At 42.0% G+C, this 14,049-nt stretch overlaps 2 protein-coding genes across 8 annotated transcripts; one reads left to right on the top strand and one right to left on the bottom strand.

Annotated features, from left to right (window-relative positions):
• Positions 1 to 10: 10 nt before the first annotated feature.
• LOC136499169 (uncharacterized) lies at positions 11 to 8,947 on the top strand. 2 transcript variants are annotated; one of them, XM_066494866.1, is made up of 6 exons: positions 11 to 224; positions 378 to 462; positions 562 to 3,832; positions 4,485 to 4,744; positions 5,440 to 6,033; positions 6,442 to 8,947. In XM_066494866.1, the coding sequence occupies exons 3-6, from the start codon at positions 593 to 595 to the stop codon at positions 8,852 to 8,854; spliced, it is 6,507 nt and encodes a 2,168-aa protein (XP_066350963.1). In that variant the 5' UTR covers positions 11 to 224; positions 378 to 462; positions 562 to 592; the 3' UTR covers positions 8,855 to 8,947. The 2 variants fall into 2 exon arrangements, with proteins under 2 accessions (XP_066350963.1, XP_066350962.1); XM_066494865.1 differs by having other exon boundaries at positions 11 to 294.
• Positions 8,948 to 9,443: 496 nt separating this feature from the next.
• Positions 9,444 to 12,136, bottom strand: LOC136499171 (uncharacterized). Of its 6 annotated transcripts, none has more exons than XM_066494872.1 (9): positions 12,006 to 12,109; positions 11,825 to 11,850; positions 11,558 to 11,740; positions 11,278 to 11,427; positions 10,441 to 10,519; positions 10,191 to 10,259; positions 10,029 to 10,104; positions 9,910 to 9,954; positions 9,444 to 9,807 (listed from the first exon to the last, which is right to left on the bottom strand). In XM_066494872.1, exons 3-9 carry the CDS (start codon positions 11,726 to 11,728, stop codon positions 9,579 to 9,581), a joined length of 819 nt encoding a protein of 272 aa, XP_066350969.1. In that variant the 5' UTR covers positions 11,729 to 11,740; positions 11,825 to 11,850; positions 12,006 to 12,109; the 3' UTR covers positions 9,444 to 9,578. The 6 variants fall into 6 exon arrangements, with proteins under 6 accessions (XP_066350969.1, XP_066350966.1, XP_066350967.1 ...); XM_066494869.1 differs by having other exon boundaries at positions 11,825 to 11,928; positions 12,006 to 12,091; XM_066494870.1 differs by having other exon boundaries at positions 11,825 to 11,901; positions 12,006 to 12,062.
• Between the last annotated feature and the right edge of the window lie 1,913 nt (positions 12,137 to 14,049).

The raw sequence follows: 14,049 nt of genomic DNA, 5'->3' as shown, positions 1-14,049 counted from the left end.
CAGAAAACACTCTAGCGAGGGCCGGGGGGAAGAGAGAGAATCGCAGGACCAAACCCTAAACCCCCGCTCCCGCCTCCTCTCGCTGCAGCAGCCTGCTGGCCTTGCCTCTTGCTGCTTTTGCTGGCCGCCTGATCCCGATTGCTCTTCGCCGGGCTCCCGGGCCAGCACTTGCCGGGTGCCGCCGCCTGCCAGGAGGAGCGGCACGATCGTCTACAGGATTGAAGGTTATTTGTCTGCCGATTATCGCCGACCTTGAAATCTCTGATTGCCAGTTCACGCTATCTGTAGTAGAAGGTGTGTTCTAATGCAGCCCAAGTAGTTCGTTGTTGCGTTGCACTGGTGAAAATCTACTGAACTAGCTTTGTGTGATTTGTTAGGGTGGGAAGGTTTGTGGTAGGCAACGTGTAACCTTTATTTCAAATTCCTGGATGAAGACTTCTGGCGGAACTGTACTGACTTCAGGTGAATCAATCGGCTTCTTCTTCTTATGTATGCCTGTTTGAGAGTCCAATGTGGTTTTGCTGGAAGTTTCAGTTTTGTTCGTTCATTGTTATCCTTCAGATTGAAGTCAAGGAGCTAATTTGGGGGAAGAATGTCTGCAAAGTGGCGGTCACTGCAGCATCGGCACCGGTACTCCTACACCTCGATTGTGTTCCCGAAACACTACCTTGATGCCCTAGCTCTCGTGCCGGCTGAGGTCTCCTCGTCCAATTTCTTTGTCCGATTGAACAACTTGATTTCCCTGACCTCCACTTACTCGCAAGTTGTTGCGGTCAAGGACCTTGCCTCGGCATACGTGCAGTTTCTGTCCACTACAGGGACTCCTGATGATGCAGTGCTCGCTGCCACAAAGCTTTATTTGGAGATCCTCTTCCTTGAGAATTCCCTCCCTCTCCACCGGACGCTCATATCGGTGCTCGCAAAGTGCAAGAAATTCTCCACAGTGATTAGTGGGTGTTTTGCCTTGCTCTGTGAGGAGCATGGTGGCTCTGGTAGTAAGGCAAAGAAGAGATTTATGGTGTCTCGGGCAGCCTTGTCGCTTATTGGGTACCCAAAGTTGGGATTTTTGGATGAGGCAGTAGAGAGGTGTGCAGAGATCATGGCACTGGATGTTGTTGATGGGCTTGATGGAGTGACTAAAGACATTGGTGAAGGGTCACGGCCATCTCCAGTTGTGATGGAGCAGTGCCAGGAGGCCATGTCTTGCATGTACTACTTGCTGCAGCGGTACCCGTCTAAGTTCACTGGCCTTGACAAGGCATCAAGTGTCTTCAAGAGTGTTGTAAGGACAATACTATCTGTTCTTAAGTCATCTGCCTTTTCAAGGGATTGTCTGGTGGCCTCTGGAGTGAGCTTCTGTGCTGCAATTCAGGTTTTCATGAGCACAGAGGAGATATCCTGGTTTATTTCTCAAGGTCTATTTGGCATCTGTGCAAATCATGAAGATAGAAAAAATCAATCTGTGGTCAATGTATTTCCGGACTTTGATCTGTGTGAACAAATCAGAGATCTTTCAGTTTTGAGTAGACTTTGTTTGCTAAGAGGGATTTTGACATCTATTCCAAGGACAGTACTCAACATGCACCAACTTCATTCCAGTGGACCTTTATGGACTATTTTGTATGATGGAATTTTACCTGAGCTTTGCAAGCATTGTGAGAACCCAGTTGATAGCCACTTCAATTTCCATGCTCTTACAGTGACACAAATATGTTTGCAGCAGATAAAGACATCGATTTCATCTGATTTCACTGACTTCTCTGGGGACTATAAGCCTTTTTCAAAAGATGTTGTCAACCGTATATTGGGAATCATATGGCGCAACCTGGAAGATCCTTTGAGTCAGACAGTAAAACAGGTGCATTTGATCTTTGATCTCCTATTAGATATTGAATTGTGTATTGCATCAGAAGACCATGAACATAACAACAAATTGTTCCTTTGCAATATTGCAAATGATTTACTTCGCCTAGGTCCGCGATGCAAAGGGAGATACATCCCTTTAGCTTCTTTGACAAAGCGATTGGGTGCCAAATCTCTTCTAATATTGAAATCAAATCTGCTTTCAGAAACAGCTTATGCGTACATAGATGATGATGTTTGTTGTGCTGCCACAACATTTTTAAAATCCTTCCTGGAGACTTTAAGAGGTGAATGTTGGAATGATGATGGTGTTGAGCTAGGATATGATGCCTTCAGAGCTTTGTGCTTGCCTCCTTTCATGCGGGGACTTGTATCTGGAAATTCAAAACTACGTTCTAACTTAAATACTTATGCTTTGCCTGCTCTAATTGAAGTTGATGCAGAGAGCATATTCACAATGCTTGGATTCGTCTCCATTGGCCCTAGTACAAAGGAAACTAAACTAGATGTTGTTTTGAAAAATGACCAGTGTATAGCTGGACTGGTTTCTCTGCTTAAGGTCTCACGAAATCTGGCTCTTGTTGAAGGGGACATTGATTTGGATCCTGATGAATTGTCACAGCCTGAGCAGATGGATAGTAAGGGTGCTGCAGTTATATCTGTTAAAGGGATTAAGGTTACAGTTCCTGTTAATTGGTTTGCTTTGGCACTGACACACAGTGATGAAAGTCTCCGTATAGATGCAGCTGAATCCCTCTTTCTAAATCCAAAGACATCAAGTCTTCCATCCTCCTTGGAACTGAGCCTGCTCAAAGAGGCTGTTCCATTGAATATGCGTTGTAGCTCAACGGCATTTCAAATGAAATGGACAAGTTTATTTCGGAAGTTTTTTGCTAGGGTGCGAACTGCACTTGACAGACAGGTAAAGCAGGGGTCATGGATTCCATCATTAATGTCTAGTGTTAAAGGAGCTGACTCTATTGATACTTCTGAAGCAACAGTTGTCAAGAGGGCTGAAGATCTCTTCCAATTCATGAAGTGGCTGAGTTCCTTTCTGTTTAATTCTTGTTACCCCTCTGGCCCTTATGAAAGGAAAACAATTGCAATGGAGCTTATTCTTACACTACTAGATGTATGGCCTATTTGCCGCTCTGAAGGGAAAATTGATCTTTATCCTTACAATGACAGCATAATATTGCCAGATTCAACAATTTCATTTGTAGGGTCTATAATTGATAGTTGGGACAGATTAAGGGAAAACTCTTTTCGCATTCTACTGCAGTTCCCAACACCACTTCCTGGGATTTCCTTGAGTCCATCCATAAATGATGTTATCAGATGGGCAAAAAAACTTGTTCTAAGCCCACGAGTCCGGGAAAGTGATGCTGGTGCTTTAACCTTCCGCCTTATATTTAGGAAGTATGTTTTGGAGCTTGGATGTATTCTTGTATTTTCTAAAGGAAGTGATTGCCTTGAATGTTACACACAATCTATGAATGGAGATACAGAAGTTGTTACTAGTCAAAACCCAGTTGCACAGTATATATCTTCACTCATTCAATGGCTCTGTATTGTTGTCGAAGAGGGTGAGAGGGATCTCTCTGAAGCATGTAAGAAGAGCTTTGTTCATGGAGTTCTTCTTACTCTGCGCTACACATTTGATGAGATGGATTGGAACTCTGAGGTAGTACAATCATGTATTTCTGAAATGAGGTGCCTGGTAGAAAAGCTGCTTCAACTCATAATGCGTGTAACTTCAGTGGCCCTGTGGGTGGTTTCTTCAGACGCATTGTGTCTGCCATATGACATGGATGACGTGATTGATGATGGTTCCTTCCTCTCAGATATATATGAGGAGGATCAATCTACTACCGCTTCAGAAAGAGAGGAGAAGAACGCAAAACCAGGGAGTAATGGCAAACCAGCCGAACAAGTTGTTATGGTTGGTTGCTGGCTTGCTATGAAGGAGGTAATGAGTTGATTCTTACCACTTATTAGACCCTCTTTGGAATGCAGGAATTTTTCCCGTTTCTTGCGTTTTTCCTGTGAAAATGAACTAATTCCTGGGAAACTGTGTCCCAAAGGGGCCCTTAACCTTCTTTTTTTTGTTGGTAAAAACTATGTTTCAGCAGATTTATCCTTATTTTTCCATGATAAGCTGAATAACTTCACAAATGCCATGACCTGTGGTATGCTACCATCATACTATAATCATACTATATGCATGATGCCCTCCCCTATGTTTGACACTTTGACAGTTTGACTCATCCTAGATGGGTTGACAACTGTCGATTCCAGTCAAAAAAGGGAAAAAAAAAAGCTTTTTCACGCCATCCGTCCTATCACACCAATCTACGCCAAGATAAAGAATGCTTCCAGGAACAAACCCTTTGATTCAAAGTCTTGCGTAGAATTGCCTTAAGAAAAATGCATCCCATTAATTGATCCTCTTTAGGGTAGTATAAGTACATCCTCGAGTATAGCATGAAGCCGTTCACTATACTAACCTTCCACTGATAAGCTGTTTAGTTTATTTCAGTTTCACACTATTGTGGCATTGCAGGTATGCTTAAATGTCTTTTTAAGTTTTTATGATGTAACTTCTCCATTTTACTTTTCAGGTCAGTTTACTTTTTGGAACCATCATCAGGAAGATACCATTGCCTGGCTGTTCTCATTCAGCTTCATCTCAGAATGGCTTGCCTGACAGTACTGAGGAGACAAGCATGTCTGAAGAAATTCTTGATGTGGGGCAGTTAAAGATGATGGGTGACCATTTTTTACAGGTTCTTCTTAAAATGAAGCATAACGGTGCAATAGATAAAACAAGGGCTGGGTTCACTGCCCTTTGCAACCGTCTTCTTTGCTCAAATGATTCAAGGTATGTTCAATTCTTACAGAGGCCAGTTCCTGAACCTCTTCACCCAAAGATGGGAATTCATATGCATAAAACCTTTGTTACAGTTTCTATTTAGATTCAGAATATTTACATAACAAATGAAATTTAAGCCCCGAGTTTGTGAGGCATCGCAAAACAACACTCTACAAATTTTTCATCTGTTCCATATATATAAACATATTGAATCCACTGCTGGTGCATATGCATTAACTCTGCACACCAATAACTTTGCTATATTCTGAAGGTTGAAATTCATAACTGTCAAAGTAAAACAGTCATGTTTGAATTGGTTTGCATCCCAACTTTTGCATGTGAGTACATATTTGTATGCACTATGGATATACCAAATTTCAAAATTTTCTGAACGACCAAAATGCGTTTTTGAATTGGTTTCCATGTTTCCACTTAGTATGTGGTTTCCACCACATATTTTGCCATCTGAAACAGTCTACAATGGCATACCATGTGTAAATATAAACTTTTGATAACTTGTATACTTTCTGTGAGGAACTGAGCCTAGCTCAATTGGTGGGAGGTGTGGGTGTACAGCCCCCACAACTCAGGTTTGAGTCCTAATCAACACAAATCTGGGTGCCTATTTCGTATTTACAATGTCACCTAGGTTGGTCAAGTTATTTTTGTACACATTTATGAGGATCTTTCTTTGTTGTTTACAGGCTGTGCAAAATGACAGAATCATGGATGGTGCTACTGATGGATAGGACAATTGCTAAAGGGCAAACTGTGGATGATTTGATAAGGAGAAGTGCAGGAATTCCTGCTGCATTTATCGCCCTGTTCCTGGCAGAGCCAGAAGGAACACCAAAGAAACTACTTCCAAGGGCATTAGAATGGCTGATAGAGTTTGCTAAGAACTCTTTAGCTAATTTCCAGAAAGACTCCAACCAGAGGTCTGGAGTAATGAAAGATGGTCTTGGAGAGCTATTGGAATCACAATCAGAAACTACAATAAGTGTACATTCTAATGGTAACCTATCTAAAAGCCGAGATGAGGGTGTTGTTCCCACCGTGCATGTGTTCAATGTGCTTAGAGCTGCCTTCAATGATGCAAATCTGGCAACTGACACTTCGGGTTTCAGTGCTGATGCAACAATAGTTGCTATACGTGCATTTTCATCTCCCTACTGGGAAGTACGCAATGCAGCTTGCCTTGCGTATACTGCACTAGTTCGTCGCATGGTTGGGTTTCTGAATGTGCAGAAGCGTGAATCAGCACGACGATCTTTAACTGGCCTTGAATTCTTCCACAGGCAAGTTCATAACGTTTATACATAGTTTGCAATATGATAGTTGTGGTCACGTGAAGTAATACTGCATCACTCCTCTTTGTGAAAGAAAGAAACTTAATGTGTTGCAAATATAAAGTTTGTAGCCTTTTTTTTTTCTGGTTGAGCAGTTCAGTATCTTTTACATGATACATGAACATGAGTAAATTGATCAGAAAAGAATTTAGCATCGTTGCTGTTTTGAGGTCAGATAGTTGTTTTTCTCTCTTTGATACAAAGATACACAGCTCTCCTGTGTGTTTGAAAAAAGAACTTTCTATTATTGCATGTGTTTGTGGTGAACATGAATATCCTAAGTGCTCAATCTAATTTGTACGTAAGTAGATGAGGTCAGCTTTTCAATTGAGATTTATTCCTTGTTTTCTTATGTAGGTACCCAGTCCTTCATCCTTTCCTTTCTAGTGAACTGCGAACCGCAACTGAACAGCTAGCTGATGGAGTGTCCAGCAATTTGGAGTCACACATTACAAAAGCAATACACCCTAGCCTGTGTCCGATTCTTATTCTTTTATCAAAACTTAAGCCTTCACCTATAAGCTGTGGAACTGATGATTCTTTAGACCCTTTTTTGCTTTTGCATTTCATCCAAAAATGTGCTACCCAGAGTAACTACCGGGTCCGTATCCTAGCATCAAGGGCATTAACTGGTTTGGTATCTAACGAGAGACTGCAGTATGTTGTTAGTGATATACTGGATAATTTACCTCATGGAAATCACAAAGCAATGGCTCACAGTGTTCAGCGTACTGATCCTGCCGTATCAGCTAATATGGGAAATGGAAATGTACTTCTGCTTTCTAAGTCATTCAATTCAATCCATGGCCTTTTGCTGCAGCTGGCTTCTCTTCTGGATTACAACTTTAGAGGTTTGACAGGCGGTAGCATGAAGGATCAGATTCTTGGCCTACTACTGGAGGTTCTCTCAAGATGTTCTTGGCTTGGCTGTATGAAATTATGCTCATGCCCTGTCGTAATTACATCTTACTTGCGGGTATTGGATCTCATGCTTGATGTTGCAAGGACAGGGAAAAGCAGACATACTGAAGTCATTCAGGCATTGCTGCTAGAGTTAAGTTCCCAGTGCTTGAGCAACACAGTATCAACCCAGTACGCATTCCATGATCCAACCCGTATTGAACTAAAACAACAAGCAACTGAATCATTTTTGAGCTGTGTTGGTCTTTCTAAGAAAAACGATGAAACTAACGATGAAGATGTGCAGTTGCAAATACTTGGTGAACCAACTTCAGAGATGCCTAGAGAGGACTACTCCCTTCATAAAGTACACAAGGAGATTATGTCATGTCTCACTGATCCTTCATATGATGTTAGAATTACAGTGCTGAAGAGGATACTTTGGCTCACAAAATCAATCAGACATGGTGATGTAGAAAACATTTTGCACCAGTGGGCAGGAGTTAATCTGCAGCCTGCTTTAATGGAACGGTTATTTGTCGAAGAACACCCTAAGTGCCTTTATTATAATCTGAAGATCATCTTTTCATGGAACATGGAATTCCCATTTAACAATGGAGAAGATTCTAGCACACTTTTGTCCTTGTGGGACAGGTTAGTTCATTTAAACAGCACCATGTCACATGCAAAAACCAGAGAAATAGCTCTATGTTGCATGGGTATGTGCATGAAACTGTTCACTAAACTATATGGGGGTGGTGTTTCAATGAATTGTCTTAAGACCAGTGAGATCTCTGCATCCTATGTCCGAATCAATGAAGGGAATAGATTATCTGATGCCATGCTTAGAGTAAACTTGTTTGTCACTCTTGTCAAGGACCAAAGTGAACCATCGGAAAGTGTGAATGCTCGATGGGCTGCTGCTGAGGCAATTGTTGCTTCTGGTCTTCTTGAAGAAGCAAACTACGTTGCTTCATCTGTGTCCAACATGTACTCTCCTTCAGAATTTGATGAAGGCCGTATCAAAGAGAAATGCATGGAAGCTAACGTTTTTGAATTTATCAGTCTTTATACATGCAAGATACTTGACTTATGGTTTGTATGTATTCAGTTGCTGGAGGATGAGGATGCCTATCTGAGACAAAAACTTGCGAAGGATATTCAGAAAATAATCGCTAAGGGTTCAGCTAATACCTTCTGTGATGATTCCACACCACTACAAGTTGATATAGTCATTGAATTAAGCTTGGACTATTTAACTTCTTTATTTGGCCACTGGCTGAAATACATTGAATTCTTGTTAAGGATAGTCTTGGACACTGGAAACACTCTGAACTCCCGTGGCGATTTGGTCCGTCAGATATTTGATAAAGAAATAGATAACCACCATGAGGAGAAGCTATTGATATGTCAAATCAGCTGTTTGAATATTCAGAAACTTTTGCATTCAAAATGTCAGATGGAAGCAGGAGCAAAAACTAAACTGTTCCTGCAGAATTGGAGGGAGACCTTTTTAAACCAGCTCACATCACTGACTGGTGGCTATCTTGAGAAAGAGGGGAAGAACAATTGGATTGGCGGCATAGGTAACCACAAGGACGTGTTCATATCAGTGTATGCAGCTCTGCTAGGCTTATATGCGCTCACGCAATCTGGTTCTCTGGAACAATTAGAGGACAACTGTGCAATTTATTTGCAAGAATTTTCAAACCTTGAAGGGTTTATCACACCATTCCTCAAGAATCCTTTGATTTCTAATATTTACGCTCTGGTAAAGTTATCACATGAGAGGTTCAGATCATCAGATAAGCCAGAGGACCAAGTGGGTAGTTCAGGATCAAGTTTTGACCCATATTTTCTTATCAGATGATTTTTGCTAATGTAATTGTAATTCTTCATTGTTATTCCTCTGTTGTAAGACTCAATAATAATTGCTTTTTATACAAATTGCCATTCTACAGATTCTTTTCTTGATGCTCCTTGTTTCTGTGTACCATTACATTTTACATGTTTTGAATTTTATAGCCTCTGAAATGCCATTTGCTTCAGTTCGGGAGATTGTAGTTGATGTGGAAATAGAGGCCAATGTTTGTCTGCTAAAGAGAGAAACCAAGAAACATACCCTTTTTTCTTTAATACAAGAAATTGTTTGTTACAAATATTGATAATGCCCTTGTGGCCCTGTTCGCTTCGCTGTAAAAACAAGCCGAAATACTGTTTCGGCTGATTTGTTGTGAGAGAAAAACACTCTTCCGGCTAAAAACAAGCTGAAAAGTATGGATTATAAGACATGCGAACAGGTGTGCTACTACTCCTTTTGAGATACAATTCCAACTGCACAGCTGGGGGGTGGAATGTAACACAGCTTGTACAAAGGAGAAGCTTTCTGCAGAGGACACATGTGCTACTCCTTTTGAGATACAATTCCAGCTGCACAGCTGGGGGGGGGGGGGGGGGGGGGGGGGGGGGCGCGGAATGTAACAGCTTGTACAAAGGAGATGCTTTCGACACATGAGCTTCCTGCAGAAGACCTTGCGATGTCGCACACATGAGCATCCTGCAGAGGACCTTGCGATATCGCAGCAAACCATTTTCTAGAATTTGGGCCTGCTGTTCTGGATTTGCCTGCCCACACCCATCGGTTTGTTGATGGTTGAATTGGGTCTGTGAAGCCTGCTCGCACCCATCGGTTTGGTGACGGTGATGGTTGAATTGGGTCTATGAGTCGGTTTGGTGACGGTGAAGGTTGAATTGGGTCTATGAATAGTAGTTGTTCTCACTGGCTGTCCATTAAAAGAGGTCGTCCTTATCGACTGAGATGACCTGCAACATAAGTTGAAATTACAAATTTTCACGATTGAAAGTGCATTTTTTTCTGAAACCATTCATGTCGGTGTGAACTGATGGGATAGTAATGAGGCAAACCTCGAAAAAGTATTCTTTTGGATAGCAGATTGCAATCTTGCTTTACTGCAAAACAGAATTAGACTGTGTCAGAAATAGCAACTTCTATTTATGATCATAATACCAAGAGTAACCATTACCTGTCGGCCTCCATCCTAGCCTTTTTCAGTATAGGGCTTTTGTAGCTGCAATTGGATAAACTGCTCGGTCCACTTCCTGCAAGAATATATCCTAGATTGGTACGGGAAATAACTGAGTGGAGAGAAAGTTCAGCAGAAGCAGAAACAGAAACAGGAAATCACCTCCAAAGAAACTTCTTTTGCTGCTTGGAGGCACCTTTGTACAAAGTTTAATTTGTTTGCTTTGTTTCTCTGCATAGGAATTAGGGGAAGAAGTATTAGTGACATTCTGTTGTACTAACATTAACAGTAAGCTAAAAACTCAAAAGTCAAGGCCAGGTTATGTAATGTGTACTCTCCCATTGAAACTGAGCTGAGTTGGTCAAAGTACAACTAATTTAACTCCACAATAAAGTTAAGAGTAAAGACTTACCAGCTTTCTCTGCCTGAAACTTCTTTGTGAATTTCTCAACCATCTCATCTTCAGCTTGCTTCTGTTTCTCTTTTCTCGCCTACAAAAGTTATAGGAGCCAAGTTAGTACAGGGCGAAGATAATTTATTGCGAACATAAAACCCCCAGCCACCAATTATGTAAGAGGCTTTTACCTGTGTGCCATTATAAAAGTTGGTAATTATCTATAAGCCATTAAAAAAGTTGAGTTCTCACAGGTACCACTGCTGTGAACTCTTTTACCCTCCACGCCACTTCCGTCAGATTTGGCTCTAACGGTGTCTAAGCCGCGGTTGTGAAAAGTCCAAAATACCCTCAGGTCTGAATATACAATTAACTTTTTTAGGCATCTTAATGACCTTAAATGAAAAAACTCAAAACTAAAAAGTTGTAGATCTCAACAATATCTACAATTTTTGTATAAAAATTATCTTCATTTAATTCTGTACAAAAAAATATGATTTGATATTATTAATGTCTTAAAAAAATCACATTTTTTGTACGGAATCGAAGATAGTTTTTATAAAAATATTGTAGATCTCGACGAGATCTACAACTTTCTAGTTTTGAGTTTTTTCATTTGAGATCATTAAGATGCTAAAAAATTAATTGCATATTTAGACCTAAGGGTATTTTCGACTTTTCACATCCGCAGTTTGACACCGTTAGAGCCAAATCTGACAGAAGTGGCGTGGAGGACAAAAAAAAGTTCAGAGCAGTGACACCTGTGAGAACTCAACTTTTTTAATGGCTCGTGAGCATCGTTATGTAAGCATATCAGAAGTATACTGGCAAATGAAGAAAGGAACAGAATTTTACCTCGAAGAGCCGCCACCATGTGTATTTCGCATCTGGCCGAGTCTCCTTCAGCGCCTTGAGTCTTGCGATAACTTTGTTCGTATGCTCCTGACCGAATTCTTGATAATAGAATCGCTTCCACAGCGGATCAGTCACCGAGCTAAGATCCATCTGTTCCAACAAGGGCAGCCACACAGATACTCATGCATTGCAGTCACAACAATCCAATCTCCAAGAAAGGGTTAAGAACAAATGCAGGGCTAGTGGCAAGAGAAGCAGAAGCTATGGGAATTGGCTTGACCTCGGTGTTCTTCTCGATATTGGTGAGGTGCTCCTGCGTGCAGTGCGGCAGGATGCGCTTGAGCAGATCCATCTCGACGCCGTCCACGCTTTCCATGTAGCGGAGGTTGTCGATGGCCTTCCGGACGCACAGCTCCAGAAGGCTCAGGGGCTTCTTCCTCCCGAACTCCATCCTTTCCTTTCCCTGGCAATCGGCCGAAGACGAATGTCTTAATCCGCCGAACCAGGGCCAGGGGTAGACGTACGGATCGGATTAGTAGCAACCCACCGTGAAGCAACCGAATCCGACACGATCTAATGGAGAGGACAGAGAAATGTTTCGATTTGATTCCTCGCTCGCGGCAGCTGGGAAAGATTAAGAGATTCTATATCCTATGGAACGGAATTTCTCGTTGAGCAGAAAAAAAAATGGTAATCCACATCCGCCGAAGTGAGGCCAGGCATCTTACCGACGAGAGAGGTCCGAGTCCGAGCTTGGCTGGATGGGCGTCCTCCTCTCCGTCCGATCAGAGCCCGACCAGATTGGGGAGAGAGGAGGACGGCGACAGGGAGGAGGAAGAAGAAGCTGTTCTGTTCGTCGATGCGGTGGGCTGGCATGACGTCAGATCCGGGTCAGGCGGACCATGGGCCGGTCCGACCAGAAGCAGATTGGCCGGCCCATGAACCGGGATTTTGCAGGCCGGATTAATCTCGCAAAACAGGCCAGTTTGACACAAAATAGTCCTGACGCCGTCCACAGGGAGTGGCTCTGTTTCTTTTGAATCCTTCGTTTCTCATATGAAAATGAATGGACTTTTACGAAATATCTGCATATTTTTTTATAGAATTGGAAATAATTGGCACATGTTAATAGTCCTCCAGAAGCTGATCTCCTTCATTAGTAGCGAAAATGTTAATATCTCCAAAGGGAGAGGATGATTTTTACCCTCACGAGGCACCAGCAGGTCTACAAGTAAAATTAGAGTAACATCAATTTAAGGGAGTTCACCAAAGACCGAACACAAGATATTTTTTATTGAAATATGCAACAAACATTAAAAAAAGTTGTTCCTTTTCAAACATGTAGAGGAAAAACTTAATGTTCAAAACCAAGTGTACATAGAATACAAAAACTAGAGGTGTTTACTTCCTCTATCCTACATATAAGGCATAACCACTTTTACTCAAAGTCCCATAATACAAGGCATGCTCTCTCTAGACGCATGTATATCGATGCAGTAGTACTAGTGTTGAGAAAAAGAATTAAATATTTTTCTTTGTCTTTGAACTAGAAGTAGTTACACCATATATATATACATAATATATTAGGACAGAGGGGGGATTTAAGAATTCATGGGACTAGGCATTTACTTTGTATATCGTGCTTAGAAACAAATAACAGGATTTTTAAATATCTTCCAGCTGTTTTTTGTTTCTATTATCTTCCACTTTTGTATGGTGGAGATGTTTGTTAAGATTCGTGCTCAGTCAAGGCCTTGTTTAGATTAGGGTTAGGAATCAGTATTTGGTACTGTAGCACTTTCGTTTGTATTTGACAATTATTGTCCAATCATGGTCTAACTAGGCTCAAAAGATTCATCTCGTAATTTACAATCAAACTGTGTAATTAGTTATTTTTTTATCTATATTTAATACTCCATGCATGTGTCCAAAGATTTGATGTGATGGAGAGAGAGTGAAAAAACTTGCAATCTAAACAAGTTTTTTCACTCTCTCTCCATCACATCAAATCTTTGGACACATGCATGGAGTATTAAATGTAGATAAAAAAAATAACTAATTACACAGTTTGATTGTAAATTACGAGACGAATCTTTTAAGCCTAGTTAGGCCATGATTGGACAATAATTGTCAAATACAAACGGAAATGCTACAGTGTCAAATACTGATTCTTAACCCCAATCTAAACAAGGCCAAGGCCCAAGTAACATTTCCCCTTTGCTTTCTGTGCTGTGGGCCATTCTCTGTGTTTTTTTTGTAAAATTATCCCGTTGCTTTTGTATTAAAAATATTTTCCCGCTGCCTCGTTTCAATTTGGGACTGACTGTTCTCCGTGTTGTTGACGGTGGGCGTGGCCTTGCCGGCGGCGGCGGCGGCTTTGTCCGCAGTGGCGGCGACAGCGTGCAGCTGGCTGTCGCAGCTACCCGGTCCTCCCTGCTCCGCGCGCCTCGACGCACTGCTCTCGAGCTCTCCCTCCCGTGCCTCAGTTGTTCGTACTCCGCCCTAGTCTGTCGCTGTCTTTGTGTCATGCTGCGGTCACCCTCATCGCCGCCCCTCGTCCGCCCGCAGGTGAGTCTTCTTCTCTCCCTCCCTCCCCCTATCGCATCTGTCTCCCCAAACATCAGTGGGCATGGTGGGCGTCGATTGCGCGGCACCAACGGCTGTCTAGAGGCAAGCGAAAGGAGGAGGTGGGCACGGATCGGGCTGTTTAGTTTCCGCCGCCGAGGATGCCGCATAGGAATCCCAGCAGGGGGTCAAGCAGTGGAACTGGTG

The sequence above is a fragment of the Miscanthus floridulus genome, chromosome 13 (assembly GCF_019320115.1).
Source record: "Miscanthus floridulus cultivar M001 chromosome 13, ASM1932011v1, whole genome shotgun sequence".
NCBI classification, from domain to species: domain Eukaryota; kingdom Viridiplantae; phylum Streptophyta; class Magnoliopsida; order Poales; family Poaceae; genus Miscanthus; species Miscanthus floridulus.
The sequence above is the reverse complement of the archived record's forward strand: the minus strand, read 5'-3'. Positions and strand labels throughout refer to the sequence as shown.

Coding starts and splice junctions, on each gene's coding strand:
- LOC136499171 (XM_066494868.1), bottom strand. CDS start 11,728: ATGGAGTTCGGGAGGAAGAAGCCCCTGAGCCTTCTGGAGCTGTGCGTC. Junction 10,520..11,277: donor CATGGTGGCGGCTCTTCGAG/GTAAAATTCTGT, acceptor TAACTTTTGTAG/GCGAGAAAAGAGAAACAGAA. Junction 10,105..10,190: donor CAAAAGAAGTTTCTTTGGAG/GTGATTTCCTGT, acceptor ATATTCTTGCAG/GAAGTGGACCGAGCAGTTTA.
- LOC136499169 (XM_066494866.1), top strand. CDS start 593: ATGTCTGCAAAGTGGCGGTCACTGCAGCATCGGCACCGGTACTCCTAC. Junction 4,745..5,439: donor CTTTGCTCAAATGATTCAAG/GTATGTTCAATT, acceptor TGTTGTTTACAG/GCTGTGCAAAATGACAGAAT. Junction 6,034..6,441: donor GGCCTTGAATTCTTCCACAG/GCAAGTTCATAA, acceptor TTTCTTATGTAG/GTACCCAGTCCTTCATCCTT.